Genomic DNA, 25,172 nt, shown 5'->3' on the forward strand with positions numbered 1-25,172 from the left:
CGGGAAAGCGCAGGCCTGGGGCCGGGCACGGCGGCTGCTGGGAGGTCCCCTGGGCGGGATGCTGAGAGGGCCGGGGTCCGGCGACCCCCCAGGGCGACGCGCACCCACTACCTGCTCCACTCCCCCGGCCTCCCAGGGGGGCTCGGGAAGGCCCGGCTGGGGACCCCGATGGCGGGACGTGGGCCCCGGGAGGAAGGGGCGCGGAGGGCACAGGGCAGAGGTCAGCGCCTCGGCCCTGCTCAGCCCCAGCGAGGCCTCGGCAACCTCTCCCTGGCGCGCAGGTTTGGAAACAGGGCGGCCTCCTTCGGCCGCCGCCTCGGCGGCTCCGGTCCCCATATATAGTCATATCCACCGTCAACTGGGAGGCCGGCAGGCGGCAGCGAATGGGCGCGCGGCCCCCGCGGGAAGGAGAGGGGAGGGGGCAGGGGGCGGAGGGAGGAGAGGGGGAAAGGGGGCAGGAGAAAAAAGCTTTTCCAAAAAAGTATTGGCTGTCTCGAGGAATGCGGTCGCCCCCTTGGGAAAGTACATATCTGGGAGCAGCAGGCGGCTCCGCGCTCGCACTCCGGCTCGGCCGCCCCACCGCGCACTCGTCTCGCCGCTCCCGCCGCAGCCCCAGGGCCCCTCGCCGCCGCCACCATGGACGCCATCAAGAAAAAGATGCAGATGCTCAAGCTCGACAAGGAGAACGCCTTAGATCGAGCCGAGCAAGCCGAAGCCGATAAGAAGGCGGCGGAGGACAGGAGCAAGCAGGTCTGCGCGTCCCCAGCCCTGCGCCCGCCCGGGTGCCCCCGAGCCCTGGGCGCCTGGCACCCCTTCCAGGCTGATCACCTCGAGGACGGGGGGAGCCACCCCCCTACTCCTGGGCGGCCAGGGGCGCGCAGCTGAGAAGGGGGAGGGGAAGAGCAAGACCCGGGCTAATTCTAACTTTTTGGTCTCGTCTGGGGACATTTATTTCCCTCCTCTGCTTTCCAGAGCCCGCGAAGTAAACTCAAGTCCTAGAGGCACTTGATTCTCAGGGTTGGGGATCAATGTTGGATTGCGGGGGGGGGGGGGGGTTGAGGGAAATCGAGTCCAGAAGGTGTTAGACATTATTCTGGACTTTTGACTGGAAAGAATGAAAGCTTCAACAGGGATAGAGACTGGGCGTGGTGTGGGGGTGGGGGGAGTCATTAAGTTTTTTCCTAGGAACAAAGATGGGACAGAATAGAGAGTACGGCCCGAAGGCCAGGGACGCAGGGGCGTTTTTCTGCACCCCACTTGTGGACTTGAGCCCGCTGAGACCTCGGCGGGAGACTCGTCCCGCGGGAGGTGGGGGTGCAGGGTGGGCCACCGTGCGGTTGCAGCTTCGGGAGAGAAGAGGTTACCTAGAGCCCCTTGAACTCCAAGTCGGCGGCGCCCCAAGCCAGGGGCCCCAGCCAACCAGGCGCCCGTGTGTTGTGTGTGTGTGTCTAACACCCGGTCCGTGCCGGCCACCCGCGCCCGCCCGCCGCTGCCCCCCAGCTCGAGGAGGACATCGCGGCGAAGGAGAAGCTGCTGCGGGCGTCGGAGGACGAGCGGGACCGGGTGCTGGAGGAGCTGCACAAGGCGGAGGACAGCCTCCTGGCCGCGGATGAGGCCGCCGCCAAGGTACCCAGGGCGCGCGGCGTGGCGCGGAGCACGAATGGCTAACTCTGTCTCTCTCTTTCTCTCTCCCTCCCTGTCCTTCCCTCTCTCTCTCTCCCGCTGTCCCTGTCCTTCTGGTTCTGTGCACCCACACCCCTCCCCTGCGGGATCACGCTGCCTGCTGCACCCCACCCCCACCCCTCCCCGTCCGCCACGGCCAACTCCCAGCTGGAAGATGAGCTGGTGTCGCTGCAAAAGAAACTCAAAGCCACCGAAGATGAACTGGACAAATACTCCGAGGCTCTCAAAGATGCCCAGGAGAAGTTGGAGCTGGCAGAGAAAAAGGCCACGGACGTAAGTGCATGCACACATTACCTCCCTCCCCTCCTGCCTAGTGGCCACCCTACGGTCACCACAGTAGCCAAGGAGCAATGGAAGAGGGTCGCCTCCTCCTGCTGGACACCCGCACACAGCCCTGACACGGCTCAGAGCACTGGATGCTGCCTCAGACTTCTGTTGCACACATTCATTTATATTTCATCCACTCCTCTTTTTCTCCTTCTTTCCCACTCCTGGGGGTGGAGGTGGGTGGGTGACAGGCGGGCAATGGAGTGGCTGAAATTGGATGCTGGAGGTGAACCTTGCCTCCCCCGTGGCAGAAAACCTCTTGAGGTGTCATCACCAAGGTTGGTGCAAACAGAATGCCTGGTTTTCTTTGCTTTCTTTCCTTTGCCGTATCTGGTGGGTGGGAATGCCTGGTTTTCCATGGTGAGTCTAGTCAGGATAAAGAGGGCCTGGCTCTAAATGGAAGGTATGGCATGGTGCTACTTTGACTTAGAAGGCTGAGCTCGATGTTGGGGTGCAGCAGCCCTTGAGTCCTCCTTTCTTCCTAGGGAAGCCTTAATCCAGCCCTTAAGATCTGCCTGGGAAGATGATACTTGCTTGGGTCTGCAGTCGGACAGCGCTAGATCCTGAAAGTACCCCATGAGTTATATATAGCTCAGTGCTTTATATGGTATAGTGAGCTAACTGCCCCTGCCCCTCCAGCTTGCCCACCCCCACCTGTCAGCCTTCTGACAACCACCACATAGTTTCAGGGGTGATACACACACTGCAAAAACTCTACCAGCACTTTGCCCACTGCGCTTTGGAATCTTTTTTCACTGAAGAGCCTCCCTCTTCTGCCCCCGAAGTCAAGCCAAGCATTAGACTTCCAAAGGAACGACTTCTTTTCACACTGTTGGATTCCACTGTAGAAGCTCATTAAGGCTAGAGGCCCAATTAGGAAAGAATTCCTTGGGAAGTTAGTAACAATTCCAAGAATGTATGAGCACCGGGGAAAGCTGTGCCCAGAAGCTGAACTACCAAGCACAATGGCAGAATTTCTTGTATGAGTGTGAAATGCAAATTGCTGGAGGGTCTTGGGTCTTAAAACCAGTAACGGCTTTTTGTGGCTTGAAAGGCTTAAAGTGTGATCTCCAAGCATGCTTTGTAAATGAGAAATCCAGACATAAAACCTTGAGAATCAACAAAAATATTTCAATGACCGGCAAGATTACTGGAAAGGGGGTTCACAGAAGCACCGACTTAGTTAAAACATTAAAGTTACAAACTACCTGGCTTCAGAAACCGAGCCAAAAAATACACATAACTCTGCGCCTGCTCTGTATAATATAGATCAGATGTCTGCTCCGTATGAGGTTAAATGGAGGATGTCTGTCTCCCCCAAATTCTCCAGCAGGACGTTTATTTAGCTTTTTTCAAAAGAGCCGCTGATAGATCAAGGAGAGATATTCCTTATAAGGAAAAGAATGCAGAGAATTTGAAAATAGCCCAGTAAGACTGAAGGCAAGAGAAAGAGAAAAAAGCTACTACAATTCTTAAAGGGAAAAAAGATCATAATTATTTTAACTATGTGGTGCTATCATGTCTTTATGGAAAAGTCTTGTTTCAGGGAATGCTGGAATGAGGTGGGGCAGCAGTGGAAATGAGGGCATTTAAAGCCACCTGGGGGAGGCGTGGTTAGCAGGGGAGGGACATTTTTGAAACTGTTTTGGTTCTTTTTTTTTTTTTCCTACCGGAAAACTATCCCTAATATGGTACTTTTCTTTCTTTCTTTCTTTTGGTAATATATTGATTGTCTTCCCTTTTAAGACATTTTAGGTTGTCTGGAACCTGTAGGGATGTTGAAGGACATTTGCAAAGAAAAGCTATATTTAAAGTGATTCCTAACTAGTAAAAATAGGCAAGACTTCAGGAGGAAGAGACTGATAACACTGGAGAAAGAGGGAGGTAGCAGGTCAGCTTCCTGAGGTAGAATCAGATTACATTTGGAATTAGGATACTTCACTGCCATTACTCACCAGTGTAAAAACATTTTCATTTTTTTCCTACTACTAAAAATATTTTTCTGCTTATTTACCAACATACTCTTCAAATCTTATTCCACAAGTAGGGGGCTTCCTGGCGTAAATAATTGTAATTCACAAGGTAGCACCCCGGTGGTTTTGGTGTGAAATTTTTGGTGTTCCGCCTAAATGAGCCTAAAGGGGATCCAAGACTCCATTTTCTCACCAGCTCCTCAACCCTTCCCCAATAATTGTGATGTATCTAATATTTGCAGTATGTGAGTCTTTATTCCCTGTAGGTTTTTGCTTCCTAAATCAGTAATTCTCAACCTTATGTAAACAGAATTTTCCTAGGGTGGTTTTAAAACCCCAAATCCAGGCTGCATCCCAGGTCAATTAAATCAGAATCTCTGGGAGTGGAACCCACGCATTAGTATTTTTTAAATGTGCAGCCAAGGTTGAGAACTGTCCTAAACTCTTGTATAATGACATCAGCATGAAAATGAACTCACCTGAAACTGTCTTTCCCAGGTGTTTGAAAAGCAGGACATTAAGTCATTAGTTGGCTGCCGAGAGCACTTGCAAGTGTCCAGCGTTTCCCTGGCTTCTCCTGGAGGCCCCGATACACCCCCTTCCTCCACCTTCAAAGTTGGAGGCCCACTCAGTGTCTGGTACTCCTCTAGGGGAGGAGTTGTAACTCCTGCCTGACCAGATGAACTGTATGGAAACAAAGCGAGAGGCTCCACCTACGGGACGTGAGGGCACATGCTGAGGTTTGTGAGAGTCTCCAGGGAGACTGTGACAGAGTCCGAAGAAAATGAGGGGGTGGGGGCAAAGGAGGAGGGTCGTTGTTAGGGCTTTGCGGGGGGGGCGGGTGGTATATATTTTTTTTTCTTCATTATTCCCACACTTAAACAATCAGAAATTGACATGAAGGACCTCCTGTGAGAAAGGTGAGGAAGAAAGCCGTGAGATCTAGAAGGCATCTAAAAATGCACCCCAGAGGGAGGATTGGCAGAGGACCGTTCCCAGAGATTGGGTTTTCATCCAGCTGTAGTCAGAGGCTCTGTAGCCTTCACGGCTGTGCCTTTTAAAGGCATCCCAGTCCAGCCCAGAATTGGTCAGATTCCAGAAGATCTGAGGCTGAACTCAAACCAAAGACGTTTGGAAGTGTAAGAGACCCTCCAGATGATTGTCTTTATGGAAAGGAAAGTGAGTCCCCAAGAGGCGCGGGGCTCTGAGAACACAGCTGGTTATGCGCCCCCGCCTGAACCTTAAGACAGTGCCTGCATCTTTATCACGAAAGCGATCGTTTATGCACAATGTGTGGTGCTGAGTGCTTTGTATGATTTCATAATCCTCGCCACAGCCCTGTGAGGAAAGTACTACTATTAACCCCACTTTTATAGATGAAGCCTAGAAAAGTCAAGTTATTTGGCCAAAGTCAACAGCCTGGAGAGGTCTAGGAGCCGGATCCTAACCCAGAAAGGATGTATTTAGAATAAGGTTTAATCACAATGCAGTATGTTAGTGGCTTTCACTTCGCAAGTTTGGTGAGGGAGGAAGGTTGTTGTGGTTAGGATCTTGCGTGCTGGGGTTTTCTGCAACGAGGAACTGTCCCTCTGGGGACACATTCAGGCCCCAAACCCCTCTCTCAGCTTCTCCCCCTCTTGGCTTGGGAATCTGTAACTCCCGAGTGCGATGCTCCCGCCGCCAGTAGGCGGCACCGTCGCCCTTAGCAGCCAGGTCCGTTACCCCGGGTCACCGGGGAACCAGGGAAGGCCGCTGGGAGTCCAAGTAAAATTTCTGGCACGCTGGCCGCCTGGCCGTGCTCTGCTCTCCAGGTGTCCCTCAGCTTGCCCACCGCCTCCGCCCGCCCGGCTGCCGCGAGCATGCGCAGTATCTCCCGAGGTTTGCAAATTCCCGGGGTCCATGGCGCGTGCCCCGCCCCGCCCGCTGTGCCCGCCCCCGGCGCTCGCGCACCCGCCTGCGGTTCGCCTGCGCCGCCCGGGAGACCGCCACTTCCGGGCTGGTCCTGGGCCGCTGGGGGCGCCGCCGTTGCGCGGCGCGGCCTGGGCGGGGCGGCCGGGTGCTCAGGAGTGCGGCAGCGGCGGCTGGAGCGCAGCAGCCGGCCTCTCGCACCGCAGCCTGCCCGCCAGCCCGCCGCCGCCGCCCGGAGCGATGGCCGGGAGCAGCTCGCTGGAGGCGGTGCGGAGGAAAATCCGGAGCTTGCAGGAGCAGGCGGACGCCGCGGAGGAGCGCGCGGGCAGTCTGCAGCGCGAGCTGGACTACGAGAGGAAGCTGAGGGAGACCGTAAGGGACCCACCCATCGCCCACCCACCCCCACCCAGAGGGCCTCCCCCGCAGGCGGGCCCACTACGAGGTGCAGGGCCCTCCATAGCCTACCTGCCCCTGCCCTCAACGCCTCCGGGAATGCACCTGGCGCACCTGGGGCAGCTGGCGTCTGGTTCTAGGGAGCGGCCTTGCCTGTTCTTTTCAGCCCCTTTTTTTCCATCTTCCCTGGTTTAAAGTAAAAGCCCGGAGGGGGAGCAGGAGTGGTGTTGAGAAGGTTCTGGAAGCACCAGTTTCCCAGAAAGGGCTCTATTTTGGGGTTATTTGCTTTCGGCCCGGGTGTCTTGGGTCCCCCGGGATGTGCACTTTGCGCTGTTAGCAGTATTTACTCGAAGTGTGGGGAGGGAAGAGGGAAATCCTTTTGGAAATCCGTTCCTTTGGAAAGGGACGCTTACAGGGCAAGTCTGGGGTGCTGCCAGATTTTAGGGCCTGAAGATGCTAAACTCCACCATCCCCGCTGATCATCGGTTTTCTGGAAGCCCATTTCTTTGTGGTGGTTGAGACATTGACAGCACCAGATTCTGACTTACACAGTATAAGACCTGTTCCCCTTTCCCTTTGTATTAACCATCTCTCCTTCCTAGTGGTCTTATACAGCCGTTCCTTTGTTACCGAGTATTGAAAAAAGTTGGCTAAATGTCAACAATTATTGGGTGTATTCTCTTGCCGGCTTCCCCCTCCCCCATGCTGAGTGTAATACCTGGTGGCTTCCTTCCTTTCTTCTAAGGCAAATAAATGTATCCAACAGACAGGAACAGGATTTCAGAGGTAGTCCAGGCATTTGCTATTTGTTGGTTTTTGAGTGTGTGTTTCAAATCAGCGTACTCAAACACCTTGGGAATTTTATGCCAAGCGTAATATGGTGTCCAGCTGTGCTTAATATGGACTCATTCTGAGTTGAGCAAATCCTGTTGGTTAGGTGTTGGTAATGGCAATATGGCTGCGGGAACTTCAAGACCTGTTTTGCATAAAATACATAGAAACAAATGGGTTCACTTAGGAAGCCCTAACTAGAGGAAATTTCAGATAAAATGCAAACGGGAATCAGGAAGTTAATAAGCAAAAGATAATTTTCTTGAGACCAAGTCAGCAGAGACCACATAGATGTGTCTGAATTTGACAGGGCAATAAACTGATTCCAGTTTCCTCTCTTATTGGCTAACTGCTGTTCTCAAACCTTTAAAACTAATAGAACATGATGGATAAGAATGAGAACTCGACCCAGACTGGCAGAATTTGAATTCTGGTTTCTGCTACTTACTACCTGTGAGACACTGGGCAAATAAACTTCTCAGTCTCTCAGATCCCTAACTTTAAAATGTGCATAATCCTAGTAGTACTTGCCTGTTGAGGCGGCGAAGGGATTTAGTTTGCTTAAAGAAGTTACAGCGCTGTTGGGCAATGCAGAGTAAGTGCTAAGAGTCAGCTGGTGTTAAAACTGCACAGCACTTGGCTTTGCTCGTTGCCGCTTTGCCTTCGTTTCACCACCTATCAGAGGGTCTTTAAAAATGGCCTGCTCGTTTCACTACATCTGAAAAAACTCCATATACATGCTTTTAATCAATAATTTTTTTTCTTTTGGAACTTGGAGAGAGGACATGGGCAGACTGGGTAAGATGTTTAGTTGAAATGGTATCAGTGGCGGAAGTCAGTAGAACTCCCCTCACCCTCCTAAGAAAGGGAATGTGTGGCCCTATCCAGCAGCGCCTTTTATCGACTCCTACCCCAGCGATTGATTTTAGAAGCAGAAGATTAACTTCATGAGGGGCACGTTGTTACTCTTACATGCATCTTCTCTTTTGTGCGTTTTCGTAACAGTAGTCTTTCTGCTTTTGCATGTTGGCTAAAGATGCTTTTGTTCTTTTCACAGTTTTGTATTTAAAGTGGTTTTTTTTAAGATTTTATTTATTTATTTGATAGAGATCAAGAGAGTGAGCACAAGCAGGGAGAACAGGCAGAGGCAGAAGCAGGCACCCTGCTGAGCAAGGAGCCCAATGTCAGACTTTATCCCAGGACCCTGGGATCATGACCTGAGCCCAAGGCAGGCACTTAACCAACTGAGCCACCCAGTGTCCCTAAAGTGGGTTAATTGGTTCTGTTTTTTGTAAGTAATTTGGAAAACACTCTATCCAGGTGACTGGACACAGAACCTTTTAAGGTAGCAGTTTGAGGGCTGAATCCAACCATTGAAGAGACCATTTCAGATTGAGAGTTGCTCCTGACTTCTGCATCTGGAAACTTAGAGGCTTGTTGACGGCAGTCTCTTGGTAGTGGTCAGAGCTGTGAGTTAAGCTTAGTCAGTTTCTCTTGGCAGCAAAGATACAGGTTTAGTGACAGAATCATGAGCCACTGCAAAAAGTGTTTTCAGAGTTGGCCGTAAATTCCGATTCTCGAGAGTTCGGACATGCTGTAGTTAATTGGCCTTATTATGCCAGCACTTACCTTGGAAAAATTGGCTATCGTTTATTTCCTACTGGTTTGTTTTTCCAAGGTGTGTGGGTCCTTCAAACTGTTGGAATGAGGATACTTTGCTTGATATAATGATTGACTCTGAATCTTGTGACCCACTAGGGTTTTGTATGTTTTTTGTCATTATCAAAGGAAAAAGGAGCAGGAAAGAGCCAGTCTTTCCTCCTTTCTGGGTAGTATCCAGCAAACAAGGAAACTTAAAGTTGTAGCCTATAGGTTCTTAACTGGTCATTTTATTAAATCGTGGGAAGTAGCCAATTTACAGAAATCTCCTGCCATCTCTCACTTTTGAGTTGGTAAATATCTCTGAGACCAGGAGGCTCGAGGGTGTGCTTCATGCTCACATTGGCACCCCCAAGTACTGGCAGTAACTGGAATATACACTCATGATTTCTGTTTTCATATGTAGGCAAGGCAAGGGCACTACAATGCCCTGTTCATGTCCGTTCTCCCTCATTATACAAATATGCCTCATAAATTATAGGCTTTGGCACAGATAGAGGAGGTTGTGTTTATCTGTTATCCATGGGAGTGCCCCTTAATGTCATCGGTGGTTTTTTTTCCCCCTCTGCTTACCATATAAGGGCAGAAGTTTAACTTGGCCGTAGTCACTTGGTCTTACACAGCAAGTTGAGTGAAACCTTCTCTGTATAACTACAGTTTGCATGAAATAAAAATGCCTGACCTTTGATCATCTCATGTTCTACTCTGGTTCAGGCAGGACTTTGAAGATGTATTCTGGAGGATCACTTTTTAGGATATCGTGTTATTTTCCTACAGATATTTTTTTCTTAATAATCTTAACTAGAATACTTATTTTGAAAAGTAAAAATCATTGCTTTTGGGGTTTTTTTGTAGGTTTTTTGTTTTGTTTTGTTTTGTTTTGGTTATTTTGGCTAAAACATCTGGATTTCACGAAAATCTAGGCCTTGTAAAAGTTTTCTTTCAAATCTGATTTGGAGTAATATTTTGCTGTATTGTAGGGGCCATACCATTGATTTCCATGTGGTACTGTGTTGGGTCGGGGGAGTGGTGTGCCTGCCCTTGGTTTCTGTGTAGGTAGCTCATACCTTTGGGTTGGGTGAGGGGACAGGGCAGGCATAACTGCAAAGTGCCTGGTGGTTAACAACAGATCTTGCAGGAAGATAATTGGTAGCCTTTGCTAATATAGCAGTCTCTTTTCTGAGGAGCTCATTACATGTTGGGACACAATAGCACTTTTGAAATAAAAGAAACCAGCATCCCAAACTGAAAGACTCCTCCAGCAGTGGCAAAACATGGGCCCGTTGTTAGAAGAAGCTAACCCAGCACACTCAGGGTGACTTCCATGCCTGGAAATAATCTGCTTCTGGGGTCTTGCCCCTTCCCAAATGCCTTGTTATTTGTATGTGCTTTTAAAGTAATAGATACTCATGTGGCTGTGGGCTTGTACTGGCAAATGTAATCTCAGGTTAGATCTTAAGTAGACTGCCCAGGTTCTGTGATAAAAGGAGCCTTAGAGAATACCTCAATAAACCTCAGAACTTAGAAAACACCAAAAATAAAAGCTAGTGAAGGTGAGAGATAGGGGCTTTTGAACACAGGGCATAATCCCAAATACACACATACACGTGTGCATGCACGCACACAGACAACGCACGTGCAAATAAAAATAAGAGAGAGAAAGAAGTGCTCTTAGTTCATTTGTGGAATTAAACTTAATTTGAATTCTGGGGACCCAGAGAGCACTGTAATCATACCAGTATGGTAGGACCTGAGAAGCCAGTGAGAATCCAGTTTTTTCCCAGGGAAAGCTTTCATGGGGATAGACTTACCCCCGGGTCCCAGTGGTAGCCTACAAGCACCTGTGCCTATCCTGGGACACCTCAGGGGCAGCAGGCATCGGCTTCCTGGCTTGAGAGCAAATGCTCTGTTTCCGTATGGGAGGTGTCACCCATGAGTGCTGTGTGTTGAAGTTTTTCAATGTAATACCATACCTTATTTCAGAAAGGACTAAGAAGACTTGTTTAGTGGATGGTATTCAATACAGAACTCTCTAGTCCTGGCTGGCCTCTGTCACAGAAGCCTTTCTTCGCGAGGGGAGTTGTGTTAGGGGAAGCTGTAGAGGACCTCCCACTCTGATATAGGAAGAGAGAAAGCGCCAGGAGTGAGAACATCTAGTTCCAGGGCTGCTGTGACATCCCTGGAGACCATGAGAAGTGACAGAGCCCACACATGAGGACCCAGGCCACTGGGGTTTTAGTCTTGTCTCCCCCTGATGGCCCAAGCATAGTCATCCCTCTGAATCAAAGATACCTCCCTTTCTATTGAACAGAGACCTCAAAGAGTGGTTTGCACAGGATTAGCCAGCTTCTGTGGGTGGTGGGATGGAGAAGGTGCAGGAATGGAACTGGCTGCTTATTTATATTGCAGAGTCTGCCCTTCCCTTTGATCTCCTGAATCAGAATCTCTAGGAATGGGGCCTGGAACTTTGCATTATTAATGCACACCTCCTCGTGGATTCTGACACTCAGCCAGCTGTGGGAACTGCTGAATGATGCCTAGGGACTCTCTCAGCTAATCAGCTGAGACCCCATTTTGTGAGCCACCCACAGGTGTGCTCTCTCTGTGCGTACAGTCCTAGCTCCTAGAACGGACTTCCATTCCCAATTGTTGCTTGGGTGCCCTATGTGAAGCTGTATGGGCTGGTGTTCCTATAGGACACAGCTCATAATGTTAGGAATTCTAAGTTTTTACAACATGCTCCCAGGGAAAGAGTTAGTGACATTTATAAAACTGGATCCAGAACTAAAGGAGGGAATGTTAGAGTGGGAGGCAATAAGGGGGAAGATAACAGATTGTTGGGGGGACCTCTCAGGGAGATCTTGTGTACAGAGGCAGGAACGAGTATGGGGTACGGTTTCCTTATTCTCTTGTGCCTCAGCCACATGAGGAGCTGAGGACCTAGATTGCCCTGTCACCCAGAAGGTCCTTTCCCTAGAGCAGAAACAGTCATCCGTCTTTTTCTGTGACTACAAAGTTCTCAAGTTTGGGGCCCAGATGAAACACAAAGCAGAAACTTAGCATGTAATGGCTACAAGAAAACATTTGGAAAATCTTGTTGACATTTCTCTGGCCCCAGCACCTGTAACAAAGATATTTGCCTTCATATTAAAAGAAGTAATAATGAAAGAAGGTGGGGGAGAGATACTTTTGAGTACCTGATGTAGACATTGTACTACAGTATTTTTGTTTTTGTTCTTCATTTTTGTTTTCAACTTTGCAACTTGCTTATCTCCCCCCCCACCTTCATAAAGGGATTAGAATTTACTAGAAATGGAAAATACAGAAAAGTGAACAAAGTGGACCTGACCCAAAGTATACCCTTCATGTACGCTTCCTTCCCGTTTTTTAAAAAACAGAGCTAAAAGACAGTTCCTTGTACATAAGAAATGTATTGTCCCTATTGCCCTCACCCTCCTTTAGAAAAAACCATACTCACCAGCTGGTCAGACTTAGCAGAACCCAGTAAGGATTTACCTTGTAGCCAGTGTGGTTGTAAACTGTCGTCAGATCCTGTTTCCCTTTTACCCTACTCCCTGTCTCCGTTAGCTGATTTTTACTACATAGTTGATTTTTGACGAGATGAAAGTGTATTTCAATGTTTTATAGAGGGAGTCTTTCACCACAGTTAGAGATGCCCTAATCACCTCTTTTCCAGACAAAACTTGGTATTTAAAATTTTATAAATCCTGATGAGCAAAGAGCTGGATGTTCTCATACTCATTCAAGGCCATAATCACAGCCTCTCTCTAACTACATGTGCCTTTCAGACCGTGTACATCATGGGTCCATGAGCTAAGAAAGTTGATTTTGTTTAAATTAGGTTGATTTTACTTGTTTTATTCGTAGACATTTACTGAGCCTGTATCCTGTGCAGAGAGCTGTGACTCCCTACATTTAAGAAGCTTCCTGTTGAGTAAAGAAGACAGGAATGTAGATAGAACTCGCATGGGTGCCTAAGTATGTATTGTAATCTTTAGAAAACTCTCAAGTGTCCTGAAAACCTTGTCACCCCGTGATAAGCACATAAAAGTGGATGCAAACAAGAAAATGGTACCTGATTGGTAAGTGCTGGCTTTGACTTCCATGTGTGGTATTTAAACAGACCCCAATGCCAGTGTGTATGAGGGACCGTCACAGCCTTCCAAGTGTTCTGAGGCTCCCAGTAGCAAGCGCCTGCAATAGTAGGTAATCGTTGCATCCCCGAAAAGGAAACATCTTAATTCAGATACAGATACCAATAAAAATAGTCTCTATACTGCTTTTCTTTTAAGGAGTTTGAAACTTTTCTTGTAGCAACCTCGTAAGAAATGCCAGTAAGCTTATCTCAGAAACATATGGGAAATTTGTCTTGGCCCTGTTCCAGCTGACCCAGTGCTGCAGGGGTTACTGAGAAGAGGGTGGGGAGGGGCAGTTACTGGATTTTGTGGCGTCTTTATGGTGTATATTTTAGAACGGCTGAATTCTCAAACATTTTAGTTCCTTTATGAGAAGCCTTTGAGCAAGTGGACAGAGAAAGGAGAATGCAGACCCCTGAGTCTGGTTTCTGGCTGTCCTCCTCTTATCGTGTGTAGCCAAGCCTGCATAAGGCTCGCCTCTGCCAGCCCTCGGGCCCCCATGAGTGAGGTGGCCGTCAGTTAGGGCCAGTGTGGAGTTCTGTGGAGGGAACCCAGCGAGAGCGCACTTGCTTACGGTCCCTGTGATGGTGCGTGTGTAAACACACCAGTGTGTGTGTTCACGGTATTGGATCAACGCAGCCCCGCCTCCTCGAGCTCCAGAGTGGCCCTGGGCACCGGCGGCACTTGGAGGTAGCTCCCCACAGGGCCAGGCTTCCCGTCTGAGACAGGTGTTTCGGGCTCCTACACTTCCTGAAGGCACCGCGCTTGCCTTCTCTCCCGGTCTGAGAGGCCTTTCCCTCTCTCTGCCTAGGCTGAAGCCGACGTAGCTTCTCTGAACAGACGCATCCAGCTGGTTGAGGAAGAGTTGGATCGTGCCCAAGAGCGACTGGCAACAGCTTTGCAGAAGCTGGAGGAGGCCGAGAAGGCCGCAGACGAGAGCGAGAGGTGAGCGCGCCTCTCCCAGCCCACCTTTCCCAGGTGTGACAGGAGGGCTTCCCCCACAGGGCTTAAGAGTTTTATAGTCCCCTGGTGGGATCGTTTCCTCAGTCGATGCCAGGTATAATTTTACTGGGTTTGTTCGTTTAACGTTAGTGGGGCGCCTGTGTGCCAAGTACTGTTTTAAACCCTGAGGTTACAAGGAAGAAAAAGACCCTATTCCTGCCCTCCTAGAGCTCACTGTCCGGTGAGGGACATGGACATTTAAATGAGCTATTCTAGGGATGCCTGCTGGTTCTTTCATTCTTGCTGACCACAGAGAAGTTAGGCATTTTTTAAAAGATACACTTTATTTTTTATTTTATTTTATTTTTTTTATTTGACAGACAGAGATCACAAGTAGGCAGAGAGGCAGGCGGAAAGAGAGAGGAGAAAGCAGGCTCCCCGAAGAGCAGAGAGCCCAATGTGGGGCTCGATCCCAGGACCCTGGGATCATGACCTGAGCCGAAGGCAGAGGCTCTAACCCACTGAGCCACCCAGGTGCCCCGATACACTTTATTTTAAAATACTCAGAGAAGACTGTGCCTGGATAAATGAACCAGGGACTCTCAGTGGTCAACTAACCCAACAGATAAGTAGAAGAGGCAGCACCAATAAAACAGAAATATGATCAGTGACAGTAAATTGTTTTGGACTTAGTAACACTGGTAAGACACTCGTGCACATGTAGACAGTCAGCTACCTGTGGGTTCTGAGCCTGCTCCCTGTAACCTGGTTCTGCCTGCCTGACTGCTCCAAGATTCAGCTTTGGGGTAGGAAAGGAGAGCCATAGAGACCATAGAGCCATAGAGACCAGCATAGCTCCGTGCATGCTAAAAGGCATTTTTCTCCTCTGCTCAGCTGCTCGGGCTCATGTATTCATGTTGCCCAGAAGCAGTCCCAGCACAGCTCCACGAGATGAGAGAGAGTTCTCCCAGCTGGAGGGACACGAGAGTAGTGTGGTGGCTCAGAACCCTGGGTGAGTGGCTCTGTGCTGGGATCTGGGCAGGTGAATGCACTCAGCCATTCTTTGTATTTCTCTTCTCTCTTCGATAAAAGTGAGTTTCTGCTCCCTGCTGCCAGAGATAAGGAGTGATTTCAGACTTGAAGATTCAAGAAGCTTTTAAGTTGAAGTTCCCAACTCATTATTCACTGCTGCTTATTGTTTCTTCCTAAACCAAGAGTTTTGGAATTCCTTAGGATGACTCATCATCTCTTACAGTGCACACATCGCAGTGGTTCTGTGGCCGATTCTTCCTGAAATATACTTTTTAGTGAACCTAAAAGGCAATCTGGCAATGTTAGACTTTTTAGTAAAAAGGAATTTAGAGGTTGTTTACCCCAGCCCCCTCATTTTATAAATGAGAAACAAGGGCTTAGTAGTTGATACAGCCTTCCCAAATCTGACAGTGAATTTATGGCCAAGCCAAGGCTTGAATCTCAGTCTTCGAATATATACCGTAGTGCTTCATCAAAAAAATAGTGATTTATTTATCTGAACTGCCTGCTTAGATTTTGCTAAATGAATCCCATTTTAACATGACTTATTCCATAAAACTGTAGTATATTACAGAACAATTAACATTTTCCAAAACTTAACACCGTGGGATTCAAACTTACATATCAGCGTAGATATTGGTATCAGTCTGTTTCTCAACATGTCTATTATGAAAGAATTCTATTAAAGGCAAAATTCATAGTTTCTTACCTAAAGTATAGGTTGACCCATATGAAATTGCCATTTTTACAGGTCTAACATCCTCAAGTATCACCAGGCTCATATGGTTCAATCTGATATTTACATTTGTAGCTAATGGGATGAGAACAGCTACCTTCTTTATAGGAAAAAGTACATGAAGACAAGTATGTTTTTGTTATAACTTCGGTCCATTTTCAAGCTGAAGCTTCCCACCAGTAAAAGGAAGAAATCCCATTATTTGTATAGCAAGTCAGGTATGTTGGCTTTTCCTGTTTCCATGCCTCCCAGCTTCTAACAGGATCCTGATGTGGTACCTTTCATTTAGCATTAGATCCCTGGACAGTTTCACCAGTATCAAAAGTGAGGTTTCATTCACAATAAACAGAGAAGTGTATGGCTTTTTTTGCCCTCAGCTCTGGAAACTCTTGCCTCATGGTTTGGAAAGTAAAAGTGGCTCTGTGCTCTGTTTTGGTCTGCCAGTTACACCAGGCCGCACAAACCCATGCAGTGCGGTGTGGGTTTATGTTGGTCGTCTCTAAACCTTGGGTCTTCCTGCTTGTCTTCCTTTTCAGAGGCATGAAAGTCATTGAAAGTCGAGCCCAAAAAGACGAGGAGAAAATGGAAATTCAGGAGATCCAACTGAAAGAGGCCAAGCACATCGCTGAAGATGCCGACCGCAAGTATGAAGAGGTCAGATCTTGGGGCCCAAAGCCTCGTGGACTCCCTAGCAGTGGCCTCGGTGGGGGCCGGGGAGCAGTGCTTACAGCCTTGTGCTCTTTAGGGAAACAGTCTGCTTTGTTGGTGGAAATGGATGGTTTTAAGAAGCAGAGTTCCTTTGTCTCCAGAAAACAGTTGTGATTTGATCCTCCTAGGGGATCCCAGGCTTTATCATGAAGCCTCCATAGCACTGAGAAGGACTGAAGCTTTCCCCATGATCCCCCACCTTTGCAACCCCCAGACCAGGACAAGAGAACTTTGGCCAGGAGAAGGGAGAGTTGGGCCTCTTGTCCTTGTGGAAAAAGCCTCTGGTGTTGTCACCATGTAGGCCACTCTTCCTGGTGTGATTTGCCTAGCACCATCCCGTTCAGGCAGCATAAAGACAAGTCCATGCACTGAAGGCCATGTAGATTCAAGAGGCCCTTTTCAATCTTTCCTCCCTTTTCAGGATGGTAGAATTCCACTGTCAAGAGAGGTTCACAGGTGGATCAGCTTCTGGTCATGTCCCCATGAGAACAACCTCCTATGATAACAAAACTAATATGACTTGTGTTCATTCATAGCTATCTTAAAATGGTACTACATTCCTTTTTTTCCATTATAATTATTATTATGACCACCATTATTATTATTATTATTATTCCTACTACTTCCAGTAATATTATTACCACTATATTATTATTACGACCACTGTATTATTACGACCACCATTATTATTTACTGCTACTTCCAGAAATGCTTCAGAGGATCCGTTCTCTCAGTTTCTTTCCTCCACTGAACACCGAGTTGACTTGATTAGTCATCTTACCAGCTCATCTCTTGTTAGCTTCTGTTGCTCTTCGGTTGTCATTTTTAACCTCCTCCACAAAGAGGAGGTTGAGGTACAGAGCTCTAAATTGATAGGGTTCTCAGGATTATTTTCAGTGTTTTTTGTCAGTCCCTACCTTGACAGCATCAAACGCATCCTGTCTCATCATGCGGCTATTTTTGAGATGGTGAATTTTCTCTCTCCCTCCTTCCACACTTTGGCTGGCTGCTGTGTAATTACATGGACTTCACCTGGGTCAGACTTAAAATGACACTGCCTACTCAAAACCAACCATTCTGGGTCTTTGTGGGCAAAAGCCTCTGGTCTACCCTCCATTGGTTCTTCTGGTAGAGGTGGCTTCTCTCCAGTCCAGGGGAAAGAGGGTCATCTTATTGGTCTGTAGGAACATCTAGGGGCTGGAGGATCCAGGACCCGCTTCAGTGGCCTGCCCTTTTCCTCAGAGCTTGTCAGCCCCATGGTGTGTATGTGTGCATGTTGTGTCTCGTGCTGCAGGTGGCCCGTAAGCTGGTCATCATTGAGAGTGACCTGGAACGCGCGGAGGAGCGGGCCGAACTCTCGGAAAGGTAAGCGGGCCCGGTGCCAGCCTGCTGTACGTGGCGTACTCCGGAGCAGTGACTAAACGGCATGACCTGCTGGCAGCTGCACATTGCCCTGTTCCGGCTCCGGGCTCCTCTGGCACTCATCTGCCGGGGATGCCAGTGCGGAACACGGAGGACTCGCGTGGGGCGTCTGTGTGAATGCGTGTGTCACTGCATGCCTTACCTGCACACTGATGTTGAGAATGGCCTTGTGCATTTCCTGTGTCCACTAACAGCCAAGTCCGACAGCTGGAAGAACAATTAAGAATAATGGATCAGACCTTGAAAGCATTAATGGCTGCAGAGGATAAGGTACTGATGGCTCATGTGTGGTTTTAGGTTTAACTGCAATCCAGACGTCTTTCAGCTTCCAGTGTTTCCTGGTTCGTTTGGTATAACGACACCCGCTGCTGTCTTCTGTCCTGCTTTAAGTGCTTTCTTTGGGCCCTTTATACTTCTTTGTTTTTCCTTCATAAATGCTCTTTGGTGCAGCCAAAAAAGAAGCCAAATTATCACCCTTCAGAGTTGTTGGATTTTGTCACCCTGCCTTTGTACTGTTGCGAGGTTGGGGACAGTGTCCTTGGCAAAATGGAGTGTTTTAATACCTGACGATTTGGCTACTTTAAGGCAGCCCTTTGTTCTCTAGGACTCAGTTCTCACTTTTTCCCATCCCTCTCCTTTTTCTCTCCTCCCTCCTTGGGCTTGTCTCCCACCCTTTCTGCCTCTGATCGAAAACGTTAGCAAATGTGCCGAGCTTGAAGAAGAATTGAAAACTGTGACGAACAACCTGAAGTCACTGGAGGCTCAGGCTGAGAAGGTAGGCCAGGAGCACGGTGTGGGGGAAAGGCGTCTCCTCAGAGCTGCTCAGCACAGGCTCGCTCTTTCTCGTCTGAGGCCCCGCCGATGAAAGCAACTGTCCCTTAGGCATTTTCCTTAGCAAATGGCATCATTTTGAGGTGATTTCCTGATGGGTATTGGATAACAGTCTTTTTGTTTTTTTCTTCAGTAGAGAACGTATTTTATGTTGAGCATGTGAGTCGTCTGTAACAATTTAATTTAAACCAAACGCCACATGGCCGAGTTATCTCATTCTTATCCCATGTAAAACAATAGGCAGGAAAACAGAGTATGTATTGTAGTGTGCCATTTGATACCCGAGGCTCCATTACCTCCTAAGAGATCCTCAACATCTGTTGGCTGGGCTGGCACGTTCTTTGTATTAGAAGACCTGAGTCTAGAGTGAACGGGGGCCTGACATCTGGAATGCTCTTTCTAATTACAGTACTCGCAGAAGGAAGACAAATATGAGGAAGAGATCAAGGTCCTTTCTGACAAGCTGAAGGAGGTAATACTATGAGTGTTTCAGATGACGCCAACTGGATTTTAACTGAGTCCCGTTTTTAATGGATCTGGTCAGGGCTCCTCCATCTCAAAAGTATGGTGAGCCCAGTCAGGGATATTTAGAGGTGGTCCTGGGTTTAATGTGCTGTGCTCGTGACTGACTGACAGGCCGTTCCAGACCCGTTTCATGGGTGCTGTCCTTGATTTTCATTCTCTGGTTCTCCCTGTATGTGTAGCTACTAGCAATATAAAACTTCCCAAGTTTGATTGAAATAAATGAAATCATTACAGGCCGAGACTCGGGCTGAGTTTGCAGAGAGGTCAGTAACTAAATTGGAGAAAAGCATTGATGACTTAGAAGGTAAGATCTTAAGTTTTAATTCCATTCTTACGGTTGACTACTGAACTCGCAAAGCAGTTTTCCAATCCAAGTGCACCCTCATTGATACACTTCTTTGCTTTTGCACATTCTTCCTGTCTGCCCTCTGGGGTTTTCATTCTGTGGCTCTTAAACTCTTGGACCTGAGTCCTCTGCTCACCAGACGACTGCTAGCCAGCAGATGAGGTCCGTCCCTCTGTAACGGCAGCTGCCATCCAGCTTTGACTTCACACTCTGGGAAGTGTGGCAGGTTTATTTGTCACTGTGGGTGAGGTGATTGTAGGGGAGAGCGACTAGCATATTTTCTGCTTAGTGATCCCTCCTATTTGTCAGAGCGGCATGGATTTGTTTTTAGACACAACTCGTCTTCCAAGTAAGAATCCAATGTAACGGTGGGGTTTAAGTCCTTCATATCTTGGCAGATGCTCCACATTCTGGAAGGGGTGTGGGGATAATAGGACATTGTTTTTTGAGATTATATTTAAGCCCTTTTCCCCTAAGGTATGTAGGTTTTGTTTAAGTGACACCCACCTTTGTCTCACAGAAATCCTAAATGTTGAACTCTGAGGCTTGTGGAGGGTCAACTGTGAAAAAGAATAGAAAGGGAAATATTTAAAATGGACAAGAAAGGCAGAAGGGGCTGGCGAAGGCACCGGATGTTGGTGCCGATGAGAACCAAGCTGGTGGGAAAGAGAGGGTGACAGATGGTTGCAAAACAGCCTGCCAGAGTGCAGCAAAGAATGAAAACCTCATCGTTACAGAGACTACACTGCAGACTTGGCGCAGCACCACCCTCCACTGTGTGGCTCCCCTCGCTCCCCTGGACCGGGAGCTGGGTAGCTTAGCAAGACCCCCAGGAGCATATCCCAGGGTCCTCAGAAACCGATATCGCAGGAGTCTGGTTTGGTCAGGAAATCAGTGGTTGGAGGGCGGAGCCAGATCCGGATGACAGACCAGAGTCACAAATTGTTCTTCCGAAACACTGCCCTTGGATATTTTCCCCACTGTTTATAGTCGCAGGTGGCTCCCTGCTCCAGAGCCATGAAAACAGGGCTGTAGACAGGAGAGGTGTCCGGTCGCCCACCCAGCAGATAGCCTTCTGTGGTTTCATTTAGGGTTTAATCTGGTTTACTGCTAGACCAACCATATTTGTGATGATTTTCATATTGGGTCTCTCTTGTTTTATTTTCTAATGGCTTTTGTTCTTTTTGTTTTTGTTTCAATTCATTTAAAACCAAAACGCACGCCTCCTGCATTGGCCACCTGCTGCGATACCACTTCCTTCATGCACTGCCCCTTTCTTGCTGCTGTGTCGGGATGGCGTCCACGCCACCCCCGCTCACCCTCCATCTCTTGATCACTCTCCATGCCCTTGCACCTCTGCCTTCCACTTCGTGGTCATAGACGAGCTGTACGCTCAGAAACTGAAGTACAAAGCCATCAGCGAGGAGCTGGACCACGCTCTCAACGATATGACTTCCATGTAAATGTTCATCCACCCTGCCTGCTCACATCCGTGCCCTCACGCTAATACGATAAACTCACCACTGCTCCCTTCTCTACTTCCAGAAGCTCTGTCTTCACGCCTTTCTGTTTATTCTCTGCATCACCTAGGATAGTTGGTTTTTGCTCACATTCTACTAATAGAAAAACCAAGCAGATTCAGTCTGTCTGTACAAATCATTTTCCTTTCAGAATCTGTTTCTTTCACAATCTCTGAGCTAGATGGTTCCCACCAAGCAGTGAACTAAAATAGGACGGACTCGAGGGCTGCCATTTTAGGTAAACTAGGCTCAAGTAAAATTAAAAGGCCATACGTATAATTTGAGGAACTTCCCGGAGATGTCAAAAAGGAACCCAAAAGTGTCCGGTTACTGATGAACTGAGAGGAAATTGATCTGGTACAGCCTAAGGAATGGTGCTGTGAGAGATCATCTCTTCCTTGCTTTTAAGAATTCTGGAGAGAAATGGTTCATCTGCTGAATACTAGAGCCTTTAATTTTCTGTGTTTAGTTAAAAGGAATTGAAATATTCACAATGAGCACCACAGTTGGTGTCAAAGAATTGGGAAATAAAACTCTGATTGCCTGGTATGAGTTGGGAGTTCATGACCCAACTTAACTGTGTGAGGCAGTGAGAGTTGAAGTAGATCCCGTGTTCTCATGAGAACTCTGAGCACACACAACTAATCCGCATATTGCTAACCAGACCCAAGCATCCTTCTTCTCTTTAAACTCTAACCTGGAGCTTTCCACAGAGGGTTCCCTTCATTCTAATAATATGGCACTGAAATCCATCTAACCTGGAAATTTCCAGACCCACCCATGCAGGAAAATGGTTGCCTGAAGGGTATGGCCCATGCCTGCCACGTCACAGGTTTTAGAACCTCCACATCACCATGAGGGAGACTGATTGTCCCCGTGGAAAGTAGAGAGAATTCCATCCTCCCTTCCCTCATTTGTAAATGTGGGAGTGAGTCAGAACCTCTGTCTATAAGGTCTCTTCCAATGCTAAAATGTGATTCTAGAGGGGAATCACCGCGTATGATTAACTATTCTGAAAGGTGGGTTAGCTTAAAGCCTTAAACTCTGTTCTTGGGCCTTCTCAGCAACGGCCCCTGACGCAGAGGGGCGCGTGCTGGCCTTGGGTCCTGACGCTGGTGGGTGAGGATGGACATCCTCCTGCAGGTGCGGCTGGCAGCGGGTTTGCATGTCTGCTTCTGGCGTGTGTGTCAAGTGCTGCTTGCCTCTGTTAGTTTGGTTTTCCTTTTACCATTGTGCCACTTGTTTTCTTTTTCTCCCACCTTTTCTCCTCATGCAGATAAGTTTCTTTGCTTCACTTCTCCCGAGACCCCTTCATCAAGCTGGCTGTCCCACCTCTCTGAGCTCTGCAGTCTGTCTCTTCTCCAGCTGACCTGGCTCGTTCCTTTAGCCTCCAGCCTAAGGGCCAGGCACACTGCTTTCCATTGTACAGAAGCTCCTCGTTTCAGTGTCAAATAAACACTGTGCAAGCTGTTTCTGTTTGCTCTTCTTTTTACTCCTTATTTATTGACATTTTTCATTTCAACACTGAATGAAACTACAAGTCTACTTCACGTATATGAGGGTTAGTTTTTGGCTGCTCCTTTTTTTTTCTTTCCATGCTGAACATTAATATTAAGTTTCTAAAGTGGTAGTTCCTTACGGAACTTTTAAAAAATACTCCTGCGTGGGTCCCCCTGAGAGTTATAGTTTGCAGGGGTTAGAGTGAGGCCTGGGAATCCGTGGCGGGGGGGGGGAGGTGTTTGTCCTGTGTTTTTGAGAAGGTGATGGTTCTGGTATGTAGTCCTCATTGAGAATGTCCACACAGGGGACGTTGCTTGCAGAAGTGAGAAGACGTGCCTTGAGCAGTGTCTCGTTCTGCCAGAAGTTTGGTGTGGGATGTGGTGAGCCCCTTGCGTGAATGCTGAGGTGGCCCTGCTTGCAGGGACGTGGCTGACTAGCGGCCCACAGTGCCGGGAATTCACTTACCAGCATCTCGGACAAGAACTTGGATCCAGGCAGTCGTAGTTGAGGTTATTGTTGATCATCCTTTCACAGCCCAAAGAACAGTTAAAGCTTTGATTCATTACTCAGCCACCTTCATTTTGATCATGACATGGCTCCATAAGTTTTTGTTGTTTTTTTTTTTAAGATTTTATTTATTTATTTGAGAGCAAGAGCACAAGCTGTGGGGAGGGGCAGAGGGAGAAGCAGACTGCCTACTGAGCAGGGAGCCTGACGTAGGACTTGATCTCAGGACCCCAGGATCATGGCCTGAGCCAAAGGCAGACACTTAACTAACTGAGCCACCCAGGCGCCCCTTAAGTTTTCTAAGTATGGTAACATTTAAGTCAAGGTTCCTTTTTGTGCCCTCAAGGACATCACATATTTTTTTTAGGAGGGTTTGTATGTATATGATATTTGTGATAATGGCTGGGTTTTTTTCTTTCATTTGTAGACATTTTTGAAGTATAGCCATTAGAGTTGATTTTTTTTTTTCCTGAAAGCGTTAGAAATTGTTCAGAATACAGTTATATTTAGGCTTTACTAGTTCACTTCAAAAACAGCAGCGAAGTGGTTTTCAAAGAGAAACACATTGCAAAATTAGAACTTTCAAATGGTGTGGACTTTTGTTTCTTAATTCCCAACATTTCTGCATCCTCAACAGTCTGGCTCTACTTCTCCTGTGTTTTAAATGTGGGTGATTTTCATCTGTTTTTGTTAGCCTAAGAGGGTTGCTATATACCACTATACTCAAATAAATTTAGACAAACTGAAGATAATATCAGTCACTCTCCAAGGACTTTAGAGCAGAAGAAAAATACTCTTTAAGAGGACCACATATTAAGGCATTTTAATAGCGGTATAGTAGACGTCTAAAATTTAGAATCTAGAGTCTTTGTCTGTCCCTTGAGAGTGCAGACTTCTACAATTTCATGGATTTTTTTCCCAACCTCCTTTTGTATGCTTTTGACTATGACTCCTGCCTTTTTTTCTTTTGTTTTTAACTCCTTGTGATAGAAGTGGGTCCTTCTGTGAGTGAACCCCGCTTCCTGCTTATAGACAAAATGAAGAGTCTTAAAGTTCTGCTGAGCAGACGTACAGTTAATTCTGGAGGCACGTCTTTTTTTTTCTTTTTTTCTTTTTTTTCCTTTGGAAACCCTTCCAGAGAGTTTCACACTATCTGTGAGAACATTCTGCAAGGGAAAATGGGAAACTGATGGTTCAAGAAGGCAGATCTACAATAGCCCACGAACGTACAGGTTCACAGGAGGCTAAGTAGCAACTTGATTCTGTCTAGAAATTGTCAGGGCCCAGGTTTCCAGTTCACAGGGCCAGACCATAGCTGTTGCTGCTGCAAGAGCCTGGTAGGACCAAACAGAAAGCATTGCTGACTCTGAGCACTAGAGGCTCCAGACATCTGGGAGGTAGGACAGGAGGGGGAAACCCTTCCAAATGTGTAACTGTTTCTGGTCCCTGCCCTCAGCCTACCCGGCCAGACAGCTCCATGACAGCTGCAGTGGAACAGGTCCACAAGGGGATGTGGTAGGGACAGCTGTCATTTAAACTGAGTTCTCATTGACTCTTGGGGCTCTCTAGGGTTTCTCTAAAGTTCTTTCATTCCTGTTTGGCCAGACATGGGCTCCGCAAACTGAGATATATATGTGCCTACCGGCATGTGTTCGTGTGAATGTGCCGATGGGGTTTAGATTTGCAACCTCAGAGCCACGTCCCTTACCCAAGACATTGTGGAAGGCAGTGGAGGTGTGAAGAGATGAGCCTGAAATGTTCTTTGGCCCGATGAGCTGGCCATTTTGCTGAAAGGCAGAGGAGTGAAGCGTGTCTGAACTCCTAGATGGTGTACATTTGGAGCTACATGGAGAAGGTGATGTTTGACTAGGGTTTTGAATAGCCAGAGAATGGGGATGAGCGAAGAGGACAGGGTAGCAGATACTTTAAGCTAGAATAGTGCCCTAGTGCACAGGACCTCTTTCCCCATCTCCTACCACTTAGGAGAGGAAGCTGAAATAAGACTGGTTAATTTCCCAGCACAGCTGTGAGCCAGAGGCTGGATGGTTGCATTCTCCCCAGGGGTAGGATTGTCAGCTTTTCAAGATCAGTAAGTGGAATTTCTGGGTCCAGGTTGTCACAGTCATTTGAACGAGTTGTGTATCCTCCAGCATTTCGTGGTGAGTGCCAGGT

The 25,172-nt window shown here is 47.8% G+C and overlaps 1 protein-coding gene across 19 annotated transcripts in view; it reads left to right on the plus strand.

Moving 5' to 3' along the window:
• Positions 1-486: 486 nt before the first annotated feature.
• Positions 487-25,172, plus strand: part of LOC111153107 (tropomyosin 1) — a 28,357-nt gene continuing 3,671 nt past the window's right edge. For 2 of the 19 annotated variants that reach the window (XM_022511896.1, XM_022511903.1), the window contains exons 1-8: positions 510-750; positions 1,831-1,956; positions 13,743-13,876; positions 16,178-16,295; positions 17,644-17,714; positions 18,471-18,546; positions 19,012-19,074; positions 19,362-19,431. In XM_022511896.1, coding sequence (XP_022367604.1) covers positions 637-750; positions 1,831-1,956; positions 13,743-13,876; positions 16,178-16,295; positions 17,644-17,714; positions 18,471-18,546; positions 19,012-19,074; positions 19,362-19,431 — 772 coding nt within the window. In that variant the 5' untranslated portion in view covers positions 510-636. Of the gene's footprint in view, positions 751-1,500; positions 1,627-1,830; positions 1,957-6,040; positions 6,264-12,938; positions 13,002-13,742; positions 13,877-16,177; positions 16,296-17,643; positions 17,715-17,965; positions 18,042-18,470; positions 18,547-19,011; positions 19,075-19,361; positions 19,432-20,853; positions 23,131-25,172 lie in introns of those variants that run through there. The other 17 variants (XM_022511904.1, XM_022511908.1, XM_022511895.1 and 14 more) reach the window with 16 other exon arrangements.

This window comes from Enhydra lutris, unplaced genomic scaffold (genome assembly GCF_002288905.1).
Source record: "Enhydra lutris kenyoni isolate GAN:26980312 unplaced genomic scaffold, ASM228890v2 scaffoldscaffold31, whole genome shotgun sequence".
Taxonomy (NCBI): Eukaryota; Metazoa; Chordata; class Mammalia; order Carnivora; family Mustelidae; genus Enhydra; species Enhydra lutris.